Source organism: Trichoderma ghanense, assembly GCF_004382785.1.
Source record: "Trichoderma ghanense strain CCMA-1212 chromosome Unknown scaffold_29, whole genome shotgun sequence".
Classification (NCBI taxonomy): domain Eukaryota; kingdom Fungi; phylum Ascomycota; class Sordariomycetes; order Hypocreales; family Hypocreaceae; genus Trichoderma; species Trichoderma ghanense.
The window spans coordinates 98013-120983 of NW_027395692.1; the positions used below are offsets into that span (position 1 = coordinate 98013).

General features: G+C 55.5%; 7 protein-coding genes across 7 annotated transcripts; 3 read left to right on the forward strand and 4 right to left on the reverse strand.

Moving 5' to 3' along the window:
- Positions 1–149: 149 nt before the first annotated feature.
- CCMA1212_010692 (Apoptosis-inducing factor 2) lies at positions 150–1985 on the reverse strand (the record flags this gene model as incomplete). Its single annotated transcript, XM_073707728.1, has 4 exons — positions 150–217; positions 298–611; positions 703–1402; positions 1481–1985. 4 exons carry the CDS (start codon positions 1983–1985, stop codon positions 150–152), a joined length of 1587 nt encoding a protein of 528 aa, XP_073553763.1.
- Positions 1986–3111: 1126 nt separating this feature from the next.
- CCMA1212_010694 (Leptomycin B resistance protein pmd1) lies at positions 3112–7353 on the forward strand (the record flags this gene model as incomplete). Its single annotated transcript, XM_073707729.1, has 3 exons — positions 3112–3240; positions 3291–4248; positions 4313–7353. The coding sequence occupies 3 exons, from the start codon at positions 3112–3114 to the stop codon at positions 7351–7353; spliced, it is 4128 nt and encodes a 1375-aa protein (XP_073553764.1).
- Positions 7354–8310: 957 nt separating this feature from the next.
- CCMA1212_010695 (Low-affinity phosphate transporter PHO91) lies at positions 8311–15319 on the forward strand (the record flags this gene model as incomplete). The annotated part of the gene is made up of 8 exons (XM_073707730.1): positions 8311–8693; positions 8764–10300; positions 10363–11144; positions 11198–11366; positions 11919–12030; positions 12099–14525; positions 14579–14687; positions 14770–15319. Coding segments are annotated over 8 exons (6069 nt in total), but the record flags the coding sequence as incomplete, so codon positions are not given.
- Positions 15320–15644: 325 nt separating this feature from the next.
- Positions 15645–15944, reverse strand: CCMA1212_010696 (uncharacterized protein; the record flags this gene model as incomplete). The annotated part of the gene is made up of 1 exon (XM_073707731.1): positions 15645–15944. The coding sequence occupies one exon, from the start codon at positions 15942–15944 to the stop codon at positions 15645–15647; it is 300 nt and encodes a 99-aa protein (XP_073553766.1).
- An 843-nt stretch (positions 15945–16787) lies between these two features.
- CCMA1212_010697 (uncharacterized protein) lies at positions 16788–16970 on the reverse strand (the record flags this gene model as incomplete). Its single annotated transcript, XM_073707732.1, has 1 exon — positions 16788–16970. One exon carries the CDS (start codon positions 16968–16970, stop codon positions 16788–16790), a length of 183 nt encoding a protein of 60 aa, XP_073553767.1.
- A 1018-nt stretch (positions 16971–17988) lies between these two features.
- CCMA1212_010698 (Target of rapamycin complex 2 subunit bit61) lies at positions 17989–20517 on the forward strand (the record flags this gene model as incomplete). The annotated part of the gene is made up of 1 exon (XM_073707733.1): positions 17989–20517. The coding sequence occupies one exon, from the start codon at positions 17989–17991 to the stop codon at positions 20515–20517; it is 2529 nt and encodes an 842-aa protein (XP_073553768.1).
- Positions 20518–21373: 856 nt separating this feature from the next.
- CCMA1212_010699 (uncharacterized protein) lies at positions 21374–21580 on the reverse strand (the record flags this gene model as incomplete). Its single annotated transcript, XM_073707734.1, has 1 exon — positions 21374–21580. A coding segment is annotated over one exon (207 nt), but the record flags the coding sequence as incomplete, so codon positions are not given.
- Between the last annotated feature and the right edge of the window lie 1391 nt (positions 21581–22971).

Below are 22971 nucleotides of genomic sequence, written 5' to 3' on the forward strand. Positions count from 1 at the left end.
GTATCGCTTTATAAAGTGTACCAAATTCTTCTTTGAAGATCCAAAGTTCTTCATTCTACATGTCCAAATAACAAGCATGTCAACTCCAAACGCCGTGACCTCCCCAGTCCGCCCATATACCCAGGCCTATACCTCATATAACCTTCTCATCACGCAGCAGCCTCCTGAAGCTTGACCTCTGGCTTCCGGCCATCCAACTGCATATACTCCCAGCAGACTGTTAAAATCATCAGCATAATGATCACACAAAACTTCAAACGATCAAGCAGGGACTAAAAAGAAGAAAAAAAAACTCACTCGCCCAACCCAAATCATCCCTAAAATACGCCTGCATCACCTCCGGCCCCGAACTAAGCCCCCCATCCGGACTGTACGCAACCGCATTCTTCCCCACGGCCAGCCCAATCATCGGCGGAATCTCCTGCAGGTGCTGGAACCGGGGCTCGTGCCGCGCGTCGTGCTGCTGCAGCACGAGCTGGTGGATGTTGTGCGCAATGTAGTGCCCGCCGTGCATGGCCGCGCCGCAGCGCTTGATGCCGGACCACTTGGCCACGTCGCCGGCACAGAAGTGCGAGGCCGCGTTGGGGACGCTGTTGGGTTCGAAGCTCATGCTGGAGAAGGGAGAGAGTACAAGTAGTTAGCAATTGTACGTCCTGATAGCTGTCGAATGGGGGGGAGGATGTCGTTGAGCTCTGCACTTACTTGGACACAATCTTGACGTAGCCTTCGGAGTCGGTAGCTGACGAAGGGAGATAGGAAGCCGTCGAAGTGCTGTTGGACAGAGCCATGATGACCGCGCTGGCAATCATCTTGTGTCCATTTGTAAACTCCACCTCATACTTTGACGAGCCATCCGAGGTGTCGACCTTGGTAGAGCTGGCCAAGCGATGGTCCAGCAACACCTCGACACCAGTCTCCTTGACCATCTCCAGCGCTTTATCCCTGCAGTCGTCGGGCAGCGGCTCCGAGGACATGAGCCTGTCCCGCGAGTGCACCAGGGTGACCTTGAGATGAGGCTTCACGTGCTTCAGCTCGGCAGCCATCTCAATGCCAACAGCACCTCCACCGACCACGACGACGCCATCTTTCGCGTTATCGAGCGCTTTGATCTGGGTCTCGGCCTCGACAAGATACTGCTTCCGAGTCAAGGCCTGGGGCACAACAGGCCACACCCTCCGCAGACCAGTAGCAGTGACAAAGTAGTCGTATGAGTGCGTGACGGCTTCCTTGGTGGTGCCGTCGATAACGGTCGCTGTCTTGGCGGCGCAGTCGACGCTCGATACGGAGCCTTGGACAAACTTGACGTTGGGGAGCTGCAGGCCGGGGATATCTTGGAATCGGACCCAGGCTTTCTTTGCGTATTCCGCATCAGCCAGGGCCAGCGGCGAGCCGATCAAGTGATCTAGGTCCCTGTTAAGAGATAGTTCCAAAGATATCTATGACGCTTTGAGAGCTGCAGGCAAGTCCTGGGACGACTTACAATATCCATCTCTCTCGTCAGCAATGGTAATCTCAAAGTTCACCTTGGGCACGCTAGGATGATGCGCATACGGCGCGTTCGACATCCGCGGCGACAAGCCATTCCCCAGATCGAGAAGATTGACAGCCGCAGAGAGCCCAGCATAAGAGCCACCGGCGATAAAGACCCTTACGGCAGGGACACTCTCCGGAACCGAGCCCATGGTGGTATGAGTTGGGATGGCGATGTCGACAGTGCCTTTGGAAGCAAGGCGATGAGAGGGGGAGCAGCGAAGATGACGAACACCGAGCTTCACAGGGTCCGCGAGAATTCGGTGGCCAGAACTCGTTGCGTTCGGTCGACCGCTGGACAAGGGTAAAGTCGAGCTGCGGGTGCAGATTGTGGTCCGCCAGCGCTTGGCTGGCTGCGACGAGGGCGAGGCCAGTTGAGCCGCGGTCTGCCGAAAAGCGCCGATATTGTGGCCGGACGACCTCAGTGCAGAGACAGAGCGCAAGCAGCAGTTCATCGTTGCTTCGTCGCGGTCATCACTCGTGCCAAGGTGTGTGAAGCGGGACCAGTTCCTCCACCAGAACAAGCATCATCTGCAAGTCCCTCCCAGGGGGGGTGTGAACCAAGAGGGCCTCCCTCCCCCCAGTTTATACCGGACAGCAGCACGCAATTTCCCCGAGCAATCGCAGCTCAAAGGGGCGTCCATCTTATCAGATCCGAGACCGAGGCCGTGAGGCTACGAAAATCCCGGGTCCGGACGGCCGACGCTCCACCTCGAAGACCGAGCAGTTCAGCGGCCTTGTGGTGTTGCTGTAGCCCCGAGCAAACGGTACAGCCGAGCAACTAGGGGGGGGGAGAGAGGGAAAAGAGGCATTTTCTGCGTCAATTCCCTTTACGCAATTCTTTTTTTCCCTTCTTTGCCCTCGTCTCCCCAGCCGCCAAGTCCGTCCTGATGGTCGCCTCGTGGCCGATCCTCGGACGCACACGGTGGAGACGCTTCCTGTTCCCGCCGAGAGAAATTATCTGATCCGAACAGGTCCCGCTTGGGAGCCACATCTGGGGCGCAAAAGTACCGGTACAAGCAGCACGACCAGGATGCAACATGGAGGAGGGGCGTGTTTCTTTGCGACTCGAGGAACATGCCAGAGACAAGACGGTACTCGCTTGACCTCTCCCTCTTCTCTCCCTCTTTCACGAACCGGGATAGTGGATAGTGTCGGTCTTGTCGTGGTTCCCTTATGGAGCATCTCGTGAGGGTAACAGCACTAATAGAGCTCAGAGAAAAAATGATACCATGTCCTGTGTGCTGATCAGCAAGGCCCCGTTCTTGGACGCCAAAAGCTTTTGCGTGGGGAGAAGCCAGACGGGCAGACAAAGAGTAGACAGACGGTCTGGCGGCGTAACTGAGTCGTCGAGTCAATTGCGGCCTTGCTGTCGGTCGTGCAGACAGGCCAGAGCTAGAGGACGGCAAGTCAGCAACCAACTGCCGGAAGCTGTCTGTCTGTATGAACAAGTATTAGCTCGGACGGCAGTTCCAGTTCTATCTTGAACAAGAGACGATTCCATCTCTTCATGGGCTGAGACGGGCCGTGAGAGTGCAGCGGCCTGTAGAGTAACCATCGACAAACCGCTCCTCGCCAGCAATGGCGGCTCACAACGACACGGCAGTCTCCAATGACGAGACGGGGGATGTTGCGGCGCCTCAAGTCAGCAATGACTCCAAGGTAGAAGCCATTTCCAACGCCAAAGGAGAACCAAACAAAGTCAGAAAGGTCAGTTTTGATCGGTGTTGTCTCTGTTCTGCAGACATCACGAAACTCAGCGAGGCTCGCATACTCACCAATCGGTCCAGTTCATCTCGGAATTCTTCACCTACTTCCAGCTTCTCGTCTACGCCGACCCAACATGGATCGACATCGTCCTTCTCGTCGTCGGCGCCGTCTCTGCAGCGGCAGCAGGTGTCCCCTTTCCGCTCATGGGAATCCTCTTCGGCCAGCTCGTCGACGACCTCAACACCGCAAGCTGTGATGCCAAAGATACCACCGCCGCTGACGCCGCACGAATCCAGTCCTCCGTCGACAGCAAGGTGCTGGAGCTTACCTATATCGGCATCGCCAGCTTTGCCCTGATATACATCTACATCGTCTGCTGGAGCATCTTCAGCCGTCGACTGGAAGCCCGCATCCGAGACCGCTACTTCCAGGCTTTGTTGCGGCAAGATGCCACCTTTTACGATCTACGCCAGGCCGGAGAGCTGTCGTCACGCCTCAATGCAGACGTTCAGGCCGTCCAGTCGGGCACCTCCGAAAAGGTGGGCATCTGCATCGCCTGCACGTCCTTTTTCTTGACGGCGTACATTGTCGCCTTCATCAAGAACTGGCGGCTTGCGGCCATGCTGCTGTCCCTTATTCCGGCCTTCTTCCTCATGGCAGGCCTAGGCAGCAAGTTCGCGGGCAAATACACCACCGCCATGTCCGACGCGATAGGCTCCGCCTCCTCCATCGCTCAGGAGACATTGTCCAACATTGCCGTTGTCCAGGCTTTTGGTGCCGGCGCGCGCCTTGAGGCCAAGTTCTCCTCCCAGATGATGACTGCTCAGGAAAAGGGCATCAAGAAGGCGTTTGCTGCGGCGGTCCAGGCCGGCACTCTCTACTTCATCGCCTATGCCGCGAACGCCTTGTCCTTCTGGCAAGGGAGCCACCAGATTGTCAAGACCATTGCGGATCCCAGCGGAGTGTCTGTGGGCCAGATATACACAGTCATCTTCCTCCTCGTAGATGGTGAGTTCCAAAGCATGCTCATGGCGATTCTTCGAGGACCTCCACTGACGTCTCCCCGTGTTAGCATGCGTCATCTTCGGCTCCATTGCGCCTCTCTTACCTCTGCTCGGTGGTGCGTCTACAGCTTTCAAGAAGCTACGACAAGATATCGAGACCCCGGCCATCATCAACTCTGGATCCGATTCTGGCGTCAAGCTTCCAGACTCCGCCGCCGCTTCCATCTCATTTCGCAACGTCACCTTCGCCTACGTCTCCCGGCCGGACCAACATGTGCTCAAGAACGTTTCGTTCGATTGTCCCGCAGGCAAATTCACATCCATTGTTGGTTTATCGGGCAGCGGCAAGTCCACTGTAGCTGGCTTGGCCACGAGGATCTACGACCCCCAAAATGGACAAGTGCTGCTCGATGGGCACGACCTGAGAGAGCTGAACGTGAAGAACCTGAGAAGCTTCATCAGCCTTGTCCAGCAAGAGCCGTCGCTGTTGGATCGGTCAATCCTGGAAAACATCGCACTGGGATTGTTCAACTCGCCCTGGGAGAAGCACCAGAAGTTCCAATCCATCATTCTGGGTCAGGGCCTTGCCGACGTAGCAGCGAAAGTAAGAGATGGACAAGACTTGACCACCGTCGCACAGGCACACGGTCCGGACATGGCTGAACTCGTGGAAATGGTCCGCCATTCGGCGTCACTGGCCGATGCCTCGGGCTTCATCGACAGACTAGAGAGCGGATATGGAACCGTCGTTGGTACCGCAGGAAAGCTCGTCAGCGGAGGCCAGAGGCAGCGTCTCGCGTTTGCTCGCGCATTGATTCGGGATCCCAAGATCCTCATCCTCGACGAAGCAACGGCATCCCTGGATTCAGCCAGTGAGCGGCGCATCCAGGGCGCGGTCGAGTCCATCTCCAAGGGCCGCACCATCATCGCCATTGCCCATCGTTTGTCCACGATCCGGAATGCCGACAACATCATTGTGATGAACAACGGCGAGGTCATCGAGCAAGGTACCCACTTGGAGCTCATGGCTCTGGATGGTTCGTATGCTGGCATGGTTCGTTTGCAGAATCTGGCATCCAAGGAACAGGATGATACTCCATCCATGTCTAGCACATCCAAGGGCGACGCAGACATCACGCTCTCGGAGAAGGAGGCGGCCCTGGACGACGTTGTACCAGTGTCCAAGGAAGAGTTTTCGGACTCGGCTTCACCAGATCAGCACGAATCCAGTCCGGAGACTACCGTGGGAGAGGGCAAAGAACTTGAGGGCAACCAGTCAGCCTGGAACATCGTCAAGAGCCTCGGCCTCATGCTTCGACCGCATCTGTTGATGCTTCTCCTGGCCGTCTTCTCTGCCGTCATCGTCGGCGGCACTTTCTCTTCCGCCGGCGTCATCTTTGGCAATACTGTCTCGAACGTGAGCCCCTGCAACTCAACCCATCACATCCTGTGGGCAGGCAAGTTCTTCGGCGGCCTCTTCTTCATGCTGGCCGTGGTTGAATTGTTCGCCTACACGGGAAGTTGGTTCGGCTTTGGCTACATTTCCGAGAAACTTCTCTACAAGATACGCGTGCTCACCTTCCGTTCGCTGTATGAACAGGAGCTGGACTGGCATCAGTCAGAAGGCCGTTCGCCGGCCTCGTTGCTCTCCATCATCACGGCGGATGCTGCTGCTGTTGGCGGGTTCAGCGGGTCTATCGTAGGCACCATGTTCTCCATTGTCGTCAACTTCTTGATCGCCATCATCCTTTCGCACATCATTGCGTGGAAGATTGCCATTGTGTGCTTGGTCACAGTCCCGATCCTCCTGGGCTCGGGCATCATGCAGGTGCGCTCCTTGTCGCGCTTCGAGCGCAAGCATGCCGGAGCATTCTCCACTGCCCTGGGCATTACCGTCGAAGCCGTTACCTCCTTCAAGACGATTTCCTCGCTGTCCTTGGAGGATGAAATACTGCATACATATCGTCGAGCCCTCAAGGCTCCGCAGAGAGAGACGGCCCTGGCCAGTGTCTACACCAACTTCTGGCTTGCCATTGCCAACAGCATCGGGAACCTCATCTACGCCTTTGCGTACTGGTGGGGCTCGACGAGGATCACAAAGGGAGAGTATAGCCAGGCCCAATTCCTCATTATTCTCATGGCCATGCTCGTGAGTGCCCAGCTGTGGGGTCAGATGTTCACGTTGGCTCCCGAGGTCTCGCGAGCCAAGGCGGCAGCATCCAGAATCCTGAATCTCATCAACCTTGGGTCTTCGAAGCGTATTGGTGCGAAGTACACCGAGCTTGCCGCCTCCTCACGTGGAGAGAAGGACGTGGAAGCTACATCAGAGGCAGTTTCGAGTCGCGTGCTCAACCCCAATCGCGGTGGCGCCACGGTCACCTTCCGAGATGTGTCGTTTGCCTATCCTGCTCGGCCGCATATCCCGATCCTGAAGAACATGTCATTCACGATACCAGCTGGCCAGTTTTGTGGTCTCGTGGGCCCATCGGGAGCTGGCAAGTCCACCATTATGTCACTTGTTCAGAGAATGTATCGCCCAGCAGGTGGAGTCGTTGAGATCGACGGGGTCGACATCTGCGCCCGTGAGGGTGTGGACTTCCGCCATGATATTGCCGTCGTTCCCCAAGACTGTGCCCTGTTCGATGGAACCATCAAGTTCAACGTGGGACTCGGCGCTGTGCCAGGCCACGAGGCGACGGACGCGGAGATTGAAGAAGCCTGCAAGCTCGCCAACATCCACGACACCGTCATGTCACTTCCCGAGGGCTATGAGACAGAATGCGGCCCCAACGGATCCCGATTGTCAGGAGGCCAGCGCCAAAGGTTGGCCATTGCGAGGGCACTAGTCCGAAAGCCACGGCTGTTGCTGCTCGACGAAAGCACCAGTGCCCTCGACGCAGAGAGCGAAAAGGCACTGCAGAAGGGCCTGGAGCAGGCGGCGAGAGGCATCACCGTGATTGCCATCACCCACAGGCTGCACACCGTCCGCAAAGCCGACGTAATTTTTGTCGTCGAGGGCGGCCAAGTGGTCGATAGGGGACGTCACGAGGAGCTTGTGGAGAGGAGCGAGTCGTATCGGATCAATGCCCTGCAGCAGATGTTAGGATAGACGGCTGGTGTGAGGGCTAGTAGGGAATAATAGAGCAGGCAGTATTAATGGAGGAGGCAGACAAACATCATGAAGACATGTCCATACCTAATAATCCAGACAGCAGAACTTATAGATACCAGCCAATCGCTAGAGCCAATTCCCACACGTGGGGGGATTGAGACACTATGAGCGACTCACCAGGGGAAATCTATGGCTGAGGAAGCAGCATCTTGGGATTCGGAATCGTCGCTATTCGCCGTGTCTGTGACGACCAGGTGAGAAGGAGGTCTCGCGATCAAGTCATCTGCCCGCCCCCCTCGCCTCTGGATCGCACACGGGATGGAGGGCCGGGCTTGCAGTGGCATACAGGGGGCTTGCAGCGTGCATGGGCCGCTTCCAGCAGCTGCGGTGACGTCCCAGCTGCCATTGATGCGCTGTAGCAGGTGCGTTCCGCCGCTGCCGCCCCTCCCCCGGTGCTCCCTGGCCCCCCTAAACCCCCTAGCGAGCAGTGACCGACCTCTGTAGCGCAGGGCTGTCAGCTGCAGGTCACATGGATGCTGCCTTCTCCCCTGAGCCACTTACAGCTTGCTGATTTCCTTTCCCTGACTCCATACCAACCAATGTCAATACCTTGTTGCACACGATAAGGCACCCCAATGGCCGCACTCCATGTTTTTTCTGGAGCCCGGTAGCGCCGCAATCGCTCATTGAGGTCTGAATCGGCGTTGCCATCGCCAGGCCAGGCCAAGGACTTGACTCAAAGGAGCTTCCAGGCGGACAAGAGTTCGGTCGATCGGCATACAGAGCGCGAGGCTAGGCGTCCACAGAACGACGTAGACTTTGATCGCTTCCCGGCCAACACGCCTCCGTCCTTCAGCCACGAGACCCTCACAACACAACCCTCGGGCACCCGGCCAGAACCCGATCGAACACGCACACAACAGACCGACCACCACACTACCTACCTAGACGCAGCACACACCATCTACCACCATTCCGTCCCAGCAGCGATCTGGCAATCCCTCCTCCTCTGTTCCTGCTACAGACCTGACCCCATCTTCCGTCAACGACAAACCACGCTCGAGCGGTGCCTTTGAGCGAGGAGGGAGTGCGCATTTGGCCGGCAAAAGCGCCTCGTCGCCATCCATCTCGCCCGACGCCTACGAGCTCTCCGATTACAAAGAGATCGCCGAACGCAACGCCGTCCAAGACCGCCAACGTCAACGGCAGGAGAAGAGAGCGCTCAAGCGACAGTGGCTCGAGACACAGGACGAGATGAAGTTCTCTCACAGCATCCAGTTCAATGCCGTTCCGGACTGGAGCAGCCATTACATTGCGTACAGTAATCTCAAGAAATTGTAAGGCTCGCCGGTCTGCTCAGCGCAAACAAGGTGTGGCCCTCGACTAACCGATGCCATCGTTCATTAGGATATATCAACTTGAGAAGAATGCGCACCAGGCACGGGGCGGCGATGCTGAATCGCGACCTCTAATATCGGGCGAGGATCCAGAAGACGTCTTCACCAAAGCCCTCGGCATCGAGTTGGAAAAGATATGCTCCTTTTACTCCCTCAAGGAGGGCGAGCTGCTCGAAGAGGTCAACCAACTCCTACACGATGTCGGAGAGGGCCCGTCACTGGAAACGTCTACCACATTGCGCCCGACGCAGTCCGAAACACTGAGCGCCCACGCTCGAATCGGCAGTCTGCGCAGCCACGGCTCCGACGACGATGACAGCGCAACCGATGATGACGAAACGACGGGCCTCACGAAACGCAAGGGCAGCAAATCTGGGAGGAGACGGACTGCGTCTAGCATCCCGGACATGGCTGCGTCTTCAGAGTTTGGTCGATCCAGGAGGTACAGCACCACCATTGACGACTACGGCGACCAGTCTTACCTCTTCGGCTCGGCGCTGTACTCGTCCGGCATCATGCTGAAGAAGCGCATCATATCTCTCTATGTTCAGCTGTGCGAGCTCAAGTCCTACGTGCAGCTTAACAAGACGGGCTTCAGCAAGGTGCTCAAGAAGTTTGACAAGATTCTTGACAAGGATCTGCGGTCGTCCTACATGGCCACCTATGTCGAGACCGCATATCCCTTCAGACCCGAAACCAAGCAACTGCTCGACGAGAACATTGCCAAGATGGAGGTTGCCTATGCCGACGTGGTTACCGGCGGCGATTTAGAGCTTGCCAAGAAAGACTTGCGTTCTCACCTCCGAGAGCACGTTGTCTGGGAACGCAACACCGTGTGGAGAGATCTCATCGGTATTGAGCGAAGAGCAGAGGCTGCCAGATTTGGCCAAACGTTGCTGGGACAGGACATCGGCATCTTGCAGGGCGATGATGAGATTGGGCCGGCGGAGACGCAGATCAAAACACCCATTGGCAAGATCGTCCTGCCATCGTGGCTTTCCAACAGCGCTGTGCTTACGCTCTTCGTGTCGGTGGCTGCCTTCCTCACCCTACTTTTTGTCCCCATACTGCAGAACCCTGAGCAGCAGAATTGCCTGGCACTCCTTGTTTTCGTCAGTCTGATGTGGGCTACCGAGGTATGTTACGTTTACCATGCTCAACTCTCCGTCTTCCTTACTGACTCGTCGTCCACGCAGACTATCCCCTTGTTTGTCACGTCTCTCTTTATCCCCTTCTTGGCTGTCGTCCTCAGAGTGGTTCGCGAGGAGGACCCAAGCAAGCCCCCGAAGCGCCTGACTTCAAAGGAAGCCACCTCGGCCATTTTCGCTTCCATGTGGTCGCCTGTCATTATGCTCCTCATTGGCGGCTTTACTCTGGCTGCTGCTCTATCCAAGTGCAAGATTGACAAGCGCCTTGCGACGCTCATCTTGAGCAAGGCCGGCACGCAGCCCAGAACAGTTCTGCTTGCCAACATGTTTGTTGCCGCCTTTGCGTCTATGCTCATCAGCAACGTTGCTGCCCCTGTTCTCTGCTTTTCTATCATCGAGGTATGTTTTTGATATCATTGCGTCATAATTTCCAGACTATATTTTCTGATGTGCAATCACAGCCCATGTTGCGAACTCTGCCTACGGACTCGAACATGTCCAAGGCCGTCATCATCGGGATTGCTCTTGCTTCCAACATCGGCGGTATGCTGTCGCCAATTGCGTCGCCGCAAAACGTCGTGGCCATGGGAATCATGCAGCCCGAGCCGACATGGCTCCAGTGGTTCTTTATTGTCATCCCTGTTGGCGTCGTCTCCATCATTTTGATCTGGCTTCTTTTGCTGATCACGTTCCAACCTGGCAAGGGGACGAGTATTGCGGCCATTCGCCCTCTCAAGGAAAAGTTCACCGGTGCCCAATGGTTTGTCACCATCGTCACCATTATCACCATTGTTCTGTGGTGCACTAGCCACACCCTCGAGTCTGTGTTTGGAGACATGGGTGTCGTGGCCATCATCCCCATTGTTCTCTTCTTCGGCATCGGCATCTTGACCAAAGAAGACTTCAACAACTTCCCTTGGACCATCATCATCTTGGCCGCTGGCGGTTTGTCACTCGGCAAGGCCGTCCGATCTTCGGGCCTGCTCCATACTCTTGCCGAAGTCATTTCGCAAAGCGTGGAGGGCATGAGCCTGTACGGTGTTCTCGTGGTGTTTTCCTCGCTGATTCTTGTCATTGCCACCTTCATCAGCCACACGGTAGCCGCCCTCATCTTCCTTCCGCTGGTGTACGATGTCGGCGTAGCCATGGAACAGCCGCACCCTAACCTCCTGGTGATGGGCGGTGTTTTGATGTGCAGCGCCGCGATGGGTCTGCCTACCAGTGGCTTCCCCAATATGAGTAAGTTTTTTCACACCCGTTTCCCCCTTCCATAGAGCGTTTGCTAACATGGCATAGCCGCAATTATGAAGGAGGACGCCGCGGGCCAACGCTACTTGAGCGTGAAGCACTTCATCAGCAGAGGTGTGCCCAGCAGTTTGATCACGCTGGTGGTGGTTGTGACCCTCGGATATGGCATCATGGAAGTTGCGGGCTTGGATTAGATTTCACTCAGTCAAGACGAGATGTCTGCATGATGGGCGAACGGAGATCTATGTTTAGAGTTGGATTGTATGGACGGAGATATATGGTTAGAGTCGGATTGTATGGACGGTTTGCATGGCATATGGATCAGACGGGTTATACGGAGTATGTGGTTTGAGGTTGTATCAAGAATCTGGAGAATGTAGATGATGTTTACTGTTAGTGTTGACTTGAGTTCCCCTGCATCATACACCCCTTCGCGTCTATCGAAGAACTTGGCCTCTGTTGGGCTCAATCAAGTGTGACAGTGTCAGCTATGGCATCTCTGCACTGTGCCGCGGCCGACTCCGTTCCAGCCTACCTGCTGTAGCACTAAGGCCGCAACGCTACGGCATTGACGTCGTTGGGATAAGAGATAGCGGCACCTGACGTGGGATAGCTCCAGCACCTCCTTCAGGCAAGAATGGCACCTTGGAGCACCTCGGCTTAAACCGTCCAAACCACGATATTATAGAAGAGAGCGAAAACAGAAGACAAAAAGGAAGAAGCAAGGCTCTCAATTCCATCGCCAACCATCTGATGCACGGCTTGAAAGGATAACCATCACCCTTCCCTGGAGCTGGCCATGCTCTCCGCCTTTACAGCTCGCCCCATCATAGAGCTCCGGCAGCGGGACAAGTCCAAGATCGAGACGATCCTCGCGTATGGTATGGATGCCCAGCTGCTCATTGATGCGCTCCCTCGCTCTCGGCGTCCCTTCTGACCGCGTTTCCAGGCGACCGCATCCTTGTCGGGCTCAACAACGGCGCCCTTCGGATCTACCGCCTCAACGAGCTTCCCGCCAACGGCTCCCCGACGCCGCCTCCTCACACCGCAAATGCAAATGCAAATGCGACTGCGAATGCGACTCCTCCGCAAAACGGCGACCATGCGGCCGCGGACGCGGTAGTCAAGCCGACGGATCTGCTGCGGGAGGTGGAACGCTTCTCGACGCGGGCGATTGAGCAGCTTGCCATCATCAAAGAGGCCAACATCATCGTCTCCCTGTCCAACTACCATGTCTCTCTCCACGACCTGCAGTCCTACGATCTCATCGAGACCCTTTCGCGAACCAAGAATGCGTCCTGCTTTGCCATCACGTCCAACATCGTTAGAGACCCCGACACGGGCGTCCCCGAGATCATCAGCCGACTGGCCGTTGCCGTCAAGCGGCGGTTGCTGCTATGGAGCTGGCACGAGAGCGAGCTCAGCAACGACGTCTCCGAGGTGGTGCTCTCCGAGTCGATTCGGTCAATCACATGGGCGAGCGCGACAAAGCTCGTCTGTGGCATGAATGGAGGCTACGTCATCGTCGATGCCGTGACACAGCACGTTGAGGATATCGTGAGTCCGGGTGCTGTTGGAGTGTCTGGCCAAGGCAGCCGCTTCGGAGCCGTGAGCAGCGCGGGAATGGGGTACATGGGCTTGGGAAACTACATACCCAAACCTCTGGCTGCCAAGTTGGCTGACGCAGAGATGCTTCTTGCGAAAGATATCAATACGTTGTTCGTCAATGATGAGGGCAGGGCCTTGGAGAGGAGACAGATTCCGTGGCAGTCTGCCCCTGAATCCATCGGGTATTCATATCCGTACATTGTTGCGTTGCAACCTCCGTCCAAGGGCTCTCTCGAGGTCCGGAACCCCAAGACGTTGTCCCTGCTGCAGACAATTACGCTGCCTGGCGCCGCCCAGCTGCATTTCCCTCCGCCTACTGTGAGTCTAGCTCATGCAGGCAAAGGATTCCACATTTCAAGCGACCGCTGCGTATGGAAAATGGAAGCCACCGACTACGACTCACAAATCGAGGAGCTCATCGAGAAGGGCAAGTTTGATGAAGCCATTAGCATACTGGAGATGCTTGAGGATGCTCTGTTGAAAAACAAGGCAGAGACGCTCAGGGAGGTCAAGATGTTGAAGGCAGAAAGTCTGTTCAAGCAGAAGAAGTTTCGACAAGCGATGGATCTGATGAATGAGGACGATGTACATGCGCCGCCGGAACGAGTTCTCCGGATGTTTCCTCCTCTTATCGCAGGCGAACTATCCAGGTGGGCGAATTATCAGGAACCGCAAGAGGCCGTTGATTCAAACACGAAAAAGACAAATGGAACTAGATCAAGCAGCCCAGAAGTCGCCAGCGAGCCAGTCGGATCGCCCACCGCCGTAGGAGGCTTCGCCAAGTATTTCAAGGGATCACAAAGGAGACCGCAGGCCGACGTCGCCTCCATCATCTCGAAGAAGGATGGAGAAAACGACGACTCAGACAACGCCAAAGAAGCGCCAGCATCAGAGGACAAGCCTCTTTCGGGTAAAGAGCTCACAAAGGCTGTCCTGGAGCTGAACAGCTATCTCGCCGGCACTCGCGCCCGCCTCCAACGTGTCATTGATCCCGTCACGGGCAACTTGAAGCCGCGAACAGATCAGCCTGGCTCGACAAAAGAGGCGGAAGATCGGCTGCTGAAGACTAGCATGGATGAATCCGACATGGAACGGGAGCAGAAGCTTCGTGAGACGTTCCGGCTGGTCGATACAACGCTGTTCCGCGCCTACATGTTCTCCCAGCCGTCGCTTGCGGGCTCTCTGTTCCGCATTCCCAACTTTTGCGACCCCGACGTCGTCAACGAGAAGCTGTTGGAACACAATCGATACACGGAGCTGATTGACTTCTTCCACGGCAAGAAACTGCACAGGTCGGCACTGGAGCTGCTGCACAAGTTTGGCGCTGCACCGAAACCAAACGAGGCGGCCCCGGCCTTGCACGGCCCAGATCGCACCATACAGTATCTACAAAGCCTCCCTCCCTCTGAGATTGACCTCATTCTCGAGTACGCAGAATGGACGCTCAGGGCAAACCCGGAATACGCAATGGAGATATTCATCGGCGATACGGAGAATGCGGAGACCTTGCCGCGCGACAAAGTCTTGCCGTATCTGCAGAAGCTGGATGAGAAGCTGGAGAGGCAGTACCTGGAGCACATCATCACGGAACTGGACGACACGACGGCAGATTTCCACAACCGGCTCGTCGAGCTCTACGTTTCGAGCCTGAGCAACAGCGAGAGAGGGCATGATTGGGATGACCTGGAGGAGAGATTTGTCAAGTTCCTGCGAGAATCGCGACAGGTTTACAGTCTCACAAAGGCGTTTGCACTGATTCCCAAAGATGGTAAGGGAGGCGAACCTGAGGGGACGAAGTTCCAATGTGCTAATCGCAGACAGATCCCGCCTTTTTTGAAGCGCAAGCCGTCGTTCTGAGCAACATGGGCCAACACAGGCAAGCTCTCGAGATATATGTGTTCAAGATGAAGGACTATGTCAAGGCAGAAGAGTACGTGTTCGAAGCCTTCTGCACGAAAACTACGGACTGGAAACCGCTGACTCCCATCCAGTTATTGTAACCGCGTATACAGACAGCAAGCCCCCTCCGCAAACACGGACGACTTGGATGATTCCGGCTCATCTGTCTACCATACGCTACTCTCCCTCTATCTTCAACCACCTCCACCCCACAGGCCCAACCTCGAGCCGGCGCTGGATCTGCTGTCCAAGCACGGCTCTCGCCTCCCTGCCACATCGACCCTCGGACTGATCCCCAACGATCTCCCCGTCAGCTCCCTCGAAGCATACTTCCGCGGGAGAATAAGGGCCGCCAACAGCCTCGTCAACGAGTCCCGGATCGTGGCAGGGCTGCGCAAAGCAGAGGGCATATCCGTGGCCGCCGAGCTGCAGCTCGGAGACGGCAAGCCCGGAGGGCAGGGCGGTAGGAACCGCCATGTCATCATCACAGACGAAAGACATTGCGTCGTGTGCCACAAGAAGCTGGCTGGAGGAATGAGGATGGGCGGGAGCGTGATTGCCGTGATGACGGACAACACGGTCGTCCACTATGGCTGTTTGAGCAGAGCGACGGGCTCCAAGGCGGATGGGCTGAGAAAGCCCAGCTGGAGCAGAGGTTTCTAGACGTCCATGTTGTCCCATAGCTTCTCCATTTTTGCCTCTTTTTCCTTTTTCCTTTTTTTGTTTTCCCCATGTCTTTAGCTAAGGTGCCCTTTGTTGTTGTTCTTTGGAGTCGCTGATTGGCGTCGGCTTGTATCTGCTTCGTTTTCAATGTGGCTATACCCTTCTGTCCACACCTCAAGGCGCGTTATATAATCCTCTATCAATCGTACGTCGCGCATCGTCGCATGAGAACCGCAGGAATCCCCCATTCTCCAAGTGACGTCGGTCCGTTTTTTTTTTTTTTTTTTTTTTTTTTTTTTTTTTTTTTTTTTTTTCTTTTTGTTTTTTACTCTTCCTCTCCCTGGACCTCCTCGCCGTAATTCTCCTCCTCCTTCTCGTCGTCCACGGAATGCTTTACTCCGGCCGCCTCTTCACGCGCTTTATCCTCTTCCATGCGCGCCGTGAGCTCCCTGTTGATTTTGTCCTGGGCCGAAGCCACGGACGCGCGGAGGGCTTCGAGGTATTTCGACTTCGAGGCTGCGTCGAGGGGGGACGGAGGGGCGGGGATGGATTCGGTGATGGCGAAGGGGGCGTTTGTGGGGGAGGTGTAGGATGTTGTGAGGGTGGTGCTTGTTGGTTGGGCCATTGCGAGGAGAGTCTTGATTGTGTGGTTGTGGATGAGATGGTGTTTCTGGTTGAAGATGTTGGCTTGGGAGAGAGGATTGGTGGTTTGGTGGGGTAGTTGGAGCTTTGCTAAGGCACGTCGTGGAGGGGCAGGAATGGAAATGCTTCTCGAGTGAGATCACGTGGCTGGGACCATGAGGGACTCAACATGCCTTGGATACCGCTTTAACAAGATTCCATTGAGCATTCGGACGCTTTATTATTGATGTCGAGAATCGTCTGCCCTTTTCCGTTACCGAAAGATACGTAGGTACGAGTGGGAGGGCAGCTCATCGAGAGGGTACGGCCTGGATTACGCGACGCTGCTCATCTACGAGGGACCACCGTGGAGTACGTCAATCTACTGTACCAGCAGGCGTGGCAGAAGCCGGTCAATGGCTTGGAAATCGACGACTTGGAATTATGAAGGACAGAAGTGGAGGTTGCGAGCGGCCCAGGAAGAGGAATCACGCATGATCATGCTATGTGAGTCATCCATTCAAGCGCTGGCAGCTGGACGTCATGAAGACAGGGTCGATTCTGACGTCAATGGCCTGACCGACCGCCAAGGTGTTGGGTGGATGAGAATAGAACAACTTCGTCACAGAGTAAAGAGGCGATGTGATCACGGGCTGCTGGGGTCGATGCCAGGGCGAGGCTTGGCAGCAGTAGCCGCAACGTTCAATATCTAAGATCTCAACAGAGAATGCAACCCGTTAGTAGTATTCTTGCACTTTCAAGGGGCCGTAGAAATTCCTGCATAGCATACCTGAAAAGAAAAAAAGGTGAAGCATCGCCCTCAACAGAATGATCGGAATTGTGTGATTCATCTTGCCAAAGCAAGACGAACGCTGCATATCGCACTCAAGTTTTGCGCAACAAGCTTCGCAACGACTTCCCAGAGGACACCGGGACAGAAAGAAGGGGAAAACCACGAGGGGTCCCCTTCTTCGCCCGGGCCTGAAGATTTCTGATGTCTGTTGCAGACGTCGGGGTGACGCCAGGCCATCACAGGCGGACTCGAACAATCACGGCGCTTCTCCCTCGCGAGAGGAAGCAGCGGCGTGAAAGTCGAGCACAGGAAGGGCGAACACGAGTGTCCCCCTCCTGCTTTGAAGCTTTCTCCGAATTTCCCACATGCGAAGAGTCAAGAGTCGAGAAAGGCCCCGCTTGACGCAGGGCTTTTCTCCGTTTGTAGCATGGAAACGCAGCGTTGAAGAGGGCGATGCTTGGAGAGAAAAGGGAAGCAAAGCACAAGGCTGGTTGAGCGCGCGAGAACTTTTTTATACCCTCTTTTTTACTGGGAGCTCAGCCGGCGCTAGAAGGTGTGGTGAGCCCCACGTGCAGCAGCAGCAGCCGTTGCGGAGCTTCTGGGCCAAAGCCGAGAATGAGAGAGCCTCAACAGACGGGGGAGGTACTTGCGCGAACAGCCATTGTTGGAGGGCAAGCGAGGTACTATTCCTTTCGCCAATGCTGCATTGTACATCTACGCTGTATCACGCGGAGATTAAATGATGTGAAGACGGCAAGTCAAAATCGAGAAGTGAAACACCTTAGACTACTATTGACTATATCCCTCTCCTCCGTCGTCTTTTCGTATGCCTGTGTGCTCTGGACGATACAAGTTTTCGATTGACGATACCCAAGGCGGCGATCCGTGCAGCAGAGGGCGGTTCAATGCGATAAGCCGCTTCACGCATCATCCTCCCGCTAGCGGCAGCACTGGGCGCAACACCACGGCTCCAATCATCCATCAGCATCATTGAGGGCCCTCTCTAGTTGCAATACCAAGAAGGCGGCTTGCTCTTCTCTCGGCACTTCAATCTCGTCTAAACCCCTCCTCCTTTTACGCTGTCGTCGTCCGTCTTTCCAGTCTCGGTTCAGGGCCATCGACGCCTGCAAGCGATTTACCCGCGGGGGCCTGACGGCGATCTCGAGCCTGTCGAGCCGACGCCGGCATCGCCTCGCCTCGACTCGACGTCCGCGGCACAGTCAAGATGTAACAGAACCCCCTCGGTCCCGCAAAGATGCAACCTACAACCTCGTCCTCGGGCCGGTCACAGGGCCGCCCTCCGGGGAGCTTCTCGCCCTTGCCAGGCTTGCCGCGGTCGTCTAGCGACCTCAACCAGGTGCCGGGCTCATCGCGACCACCTCCCCTGCGCATTGACTCGCCCAGCAGTAGCGAGGAGAGCTCGCCCGCCAATGCGATCCCCAAAGCGCGGCAGCCCAGCGTCAACACCCCGTCCACGCCCATATATCAGCAGCTGGCCGCCGCCAGCCATGCCACCCTGAACAGCCCCAGCGCCCAGCAGTCATATCCTCGCCCGGCCGCTCCCCGAACCGCAGCCCAGGGCTCGTCGTCGCCCGTCCTCAAGACCCATTCGAGGAAGCACGCCGCCACCCAGGGCATGTTTGAGCCGACTCTGCCCTCGACAAGCACCTCCAACCTGTCGCAAGTCGGGATGGGCCCCAACAGCCAGGCTTCGGGCCCTGCCACCGGGGGCTTGTCGGCCAGCCAGATCGCAGCGCAGGCCGCCGTCATGTCCCACCAGAATATCCTCCAGTCGCGCCAGCGGTCCCAGACAGCTCCAGAAACCGACAATACTCGAAGGGGCAGTGGCGGCAAAGGGCCTATAAGCCCTCCTACTCTGAGCCTAACGGAGGCGAGCGCGCCCAGGGAGTCTGCTTTCAGTGCCCAAGGAGGCGGAGCACATCAGGACAGGCTTGGGGCTGCCTCGCAGTCTTCAGCTGCTGCTACAGCCGCAGCCAATGTGGTGTTTCCCCGATCTGGAGGCAATTCTCCTCGGGACCCGTCCGTATCGCCACAGCCGCAGCCGTTTCCCTCTCTGCCCGCCGCGGCCTCTGCCCCTGCCATTTCAGAGAAGCCTCTGTCAAAGTCAGAAAAGGCAAAGGCAAAGCTGTTTTCGCGGCCGTCCAAGATAAGTGCCAAGGACACCAAGGAAAAGGCATTGCCCAGCCCCGGCAAGATTGGGTCGGCCTTGTCAGCTCTCCAACGGAGCAACTTTAGCTCGACCAGCCTCGTCGATCCCACTGGCCAGTCATTTTATAATCTCAACAACTCGTCGTCGGCTACCATTCGACCAAGCGAGGGGACTGGGGAGGAAAAGACCAAGGAGAAGGAGAAGAAGCATCACTTTCTCTCGAGGCAGAAACAGAAGCTCAAGGACGAATACCACCTGCCCCTGTCGTCGGCCGCTAGCAACTCGAGACCCAGTGACCCCAATGCACCAAGCAGTCTTTACAACTTCAGCGTCCCCGCCAGCCCAGGCCCTACCACTTCTACCTTTGCCAAGGCCAAGAAGGACAAGAAGAATGCCGAGAGATCGGACAGCCGTGTGGACAGTGAACCAGTCCCGGGGGATTGGCCAGGGAGCAGCAGCCTGCCATCCATGTCACAGCAATCAAGCAGCCTGTTTGACGCAATCGATGGCGGGAAGTCGGCTGCAGTGGGCTTATCCATGGACGACGCCTGGCATTATCTAAAGCCAAAACTACTTGTCATCTTCCAGGGTGAGGATCTCCGCATTCCCGTCGAAGATATAAACCGGATCGTCAGCCTACATATCCAATGGTGCGTTCACAAGAGGTCGCCGAACAAAATGCTGGAGGACCTCAGGGAGCTTTTATCCTTGGGCTTCGCCACGATGGACAGGACGCTACGGAAGACGCCAGAAGATCGGTTCATGCCGACTCTCGTCGAGCTGTGGCTGTTTACCTTCACCTCCGTCCTGCCGTACATGCAAGCGGCATTGCTGCCTCTGGACTTGGAGGTCTCTGGGTGCGGAACCATCATGACGGCCGAGCAATCTCGCGACTTTTGGGGCGGCGTTGTTACGGCACCCTCTCCATCCCCGTCAGAAGGACAACCAGCTCAGGTACTACCTGCCGCTGCCGTTCTCGACGTGAGACGGTTAGTCTTGACGGCGTATCGTGATGTCGTCATCCTGCCACGATACGACACGCTCAAGACCATCTTCTCTCGTCTATCACTCGAATTTCTACCTTCTGCGTTTGCCAACATGGCACTCGCTTCTCCACCTTTGGAGCCCAGCCTCTCCGCGTCGCCTCCTGAATCCTTCTTTTCCATGGCCCGTCCAGGCACGGCCATGTCCCTCGACCCGTCCGTTGGCTCATACAACTCCACGAGCACCACCCTCCTGGGCGACGGCTCCGCTGGCAGCCGTAGTCGGGCTGTGAGCAACGTCAGCCTCGGCAGCCGGAACAGCGACGGGGTCATCCGCCCTTTTACGCCGTCGGGGATGCAAGCCCTCAGCAGCGTCCGCGAGCAGAACGTCGAGGACTCGAAGCAGGTGGCCGACATGGTGGGCCGGATGCTCCAGTGCATGAGCGTGCTGTCGAGCATTGGCGGCGTGGGCGGCGACGTCGACGACGAGGGCAACAGGAAGATGGTTGAGCTGTGCAAGATGCTGAAGCTGAACTGGCTGGGTAGGGGCCGGACAGGGCGCAACAGGATGGGCATTGTGGGAGGGAGGGTGAGGAGGGAAGAGATTCGTGAGGAAGTGAGGGTGGTTTAGCACTTGTTTATCCTCTTGCTTTTGTTCAATCTGCTTTCAAAAGGTCTCTTGAGCCGAGGTCTGGCTTTCATGGAGTATGAGGTTTTGGCGTTTTCTTCTTGAGAGTATATACGAGCACCGCCGTCTGGAAGCAATTTGACTCGACATGTACCGGGGAATAGGCAAGGTAGCCACTTGTTAGGAGTAAAATCTGTATTTTGGAGCAAGAAGATCTGTTACCATGTTTTGTTTGGTCTGAGCTGCGGCTTTTCTAGGTCCAGGTCTCTGATCGAAACACTCCAATCTTGCCTTGATTGTTGCGCTGCATCTACCCAAACACATGACTGCTCTCATCACAGTTCACTGACACGAGTGACCCCCGACGGAGTGAATATCCATCGCCATTCCAGAATATTCAAACATAAGGTACCATTATAGGGTAGCGCTCAAGAACGACGGAACCCATTCCGAGGGTTGATTGATTCTCGCAACTTCGAAGTTTCAAGCTACGCCGCAAATGGGCTAAAGCGTCGCGTCAATCTCGCAACAAGGGTCCAATAAAAACCAGGCACAATGGGCTCCACTAAAAAGTTCCAGATCACACTGTCTGCATCATTATGAAATTTTGGAAAGCAGGCGAATTGGATTGGCACGCGAGAGAGATTATCAGGGCAGCATAGAAGAAAATCTTGTTTATATATATATATATATTCATTATCTGGATAAGCTATTCGAAGGAGGAAAACTCTGCGAGGAGCGAATGTGCTCTGGAAATCCTAACAATCTTCGCAATATTAGCTTGAGATTCAGCTGAGCAACGAAAGACCCAAGCCAGCAAGGGGAAGAAACAAAAAGAAAGTGAAAGACATGTGTTTGATCAGACATCCAAGGAAGTATTAACCCTCATCTGTTCCAGAAAAAGGCTCATCGGAACTCGAGTGGAAACTGCGAATAGAATGGAAAATTTCATCATAAAAAACACATGTCGACAAAACAGCCGCAAGAAGCAAAAGAACCAAAGAGACTCACCATATGCATTATCAGCAATAAGCTCGGTGGCTATAGGGCTGGTTAGTCGAGTGAAAAGGTTTTGTGTAGCAAGCGAGGAAAAAAATCTAAAAAGTCTAGGGCTCTGAGTTAGCACAGCCGGTCAAGGACAGAATAGCGAATTCTGCAATGAGCGAGAGAAGAAAGGTCAAGGTCAGACAAAGTATACTGGCAAGTAACAGACCCTGAGGATCCGAGTAGTCAAAACTTCTTCATGGTCGATTCGGTTGGGAAAAGAAGACGTTTGATAGTGTCATCATGAAAGCGAGGGGAGAGAAATCACAGAGGTGATTTGTGTTGTGGGAAGTGGAAAAATCCTGGCAACGAGGCACAGAAAAATGTAAACAAGACTTACCAAAAGCCAAATCCGGCGAACGCAATCCAAGCCTCAAAGCTCCCCCCGGACAAACACGCTGCTTTTCCAGTCCAACAAGGAGAAAATATAAACCAGCGGAAGCCAAATCACACTCCCGAGTCAATTCGCCATCGTCGAGGGAAGAAAAGCAGCCGTGTTTGTCAGGGTTGCAATGTTTGCTGGCGGAAGGATTGGGAAGAAAAGTTGGAAGGAAAAGTTCCGTCGGAAGCTCGCCCGCGGAGGAAGTTATTCAAATACAGTGCTAGCAAAATTTTCCCGCGCAGGCTGCACTGTGAATGCTTCACGTGACTCTTTTGCTCGCTTAAGGCGTTAGCGGCGGCATCCCAGAAATGGCGCCTCGGAATTTGCATTTGGGGCTGCTAAGGCTGAATGCAGCGATACCTACGGAGTACCAACCAAACAGGTGACGCGGGCTCTGTTGGTACCGCAAACCCGATGTCATTTTGCCACTAAAAGCAGAATAGTCAACTGATTAGATGACAAAATGAAGATTGAAATGCGTTGTAGTCGTCATGATCAGTGATCGAGTCTGCTAGTGACGGGTTCTTGGCCACAGATGTCTCATGCCTTGTTACCATGGCTGTCAGATTGGTGGGAGAGACACGATTCGATTTCGGGGTCCGCAACGGATTGCCAGGTACCACGGACAGCCGCCCGCCTTCTCCGTGATGCGTGTAAGAGATCTGAGGTGCTGCCGTATGAGATGCTCCAGAGCTGCGTACAGGCATAAACCGATGCTAGCGGTGCAGCTAGCGCCGTACGGCCTCGGTAGAGCGATGGCAGATGCGAATAGCGTGTCAAACGGACCCAGCCACCGATTTTGGGGATCTTGGGCAGAGTGGAAATGGTCGAAAGGCCGAGAGGTCTGCCATGGACCGAGAGATCGAGAGAAGTTGACGGGAAATAAAAAGAGTAAGGCATCTTTCGTATGCATCCAGCACAATCCTTTGCAGACGGATAAAGAAACCGCCACAGCAGAGCGAACTGCTTGACGGCTGTTCAATCTCCAATTTCAATGCAGGTTAGCGTGTCTGGCCTGAGCAGCCCAAAAA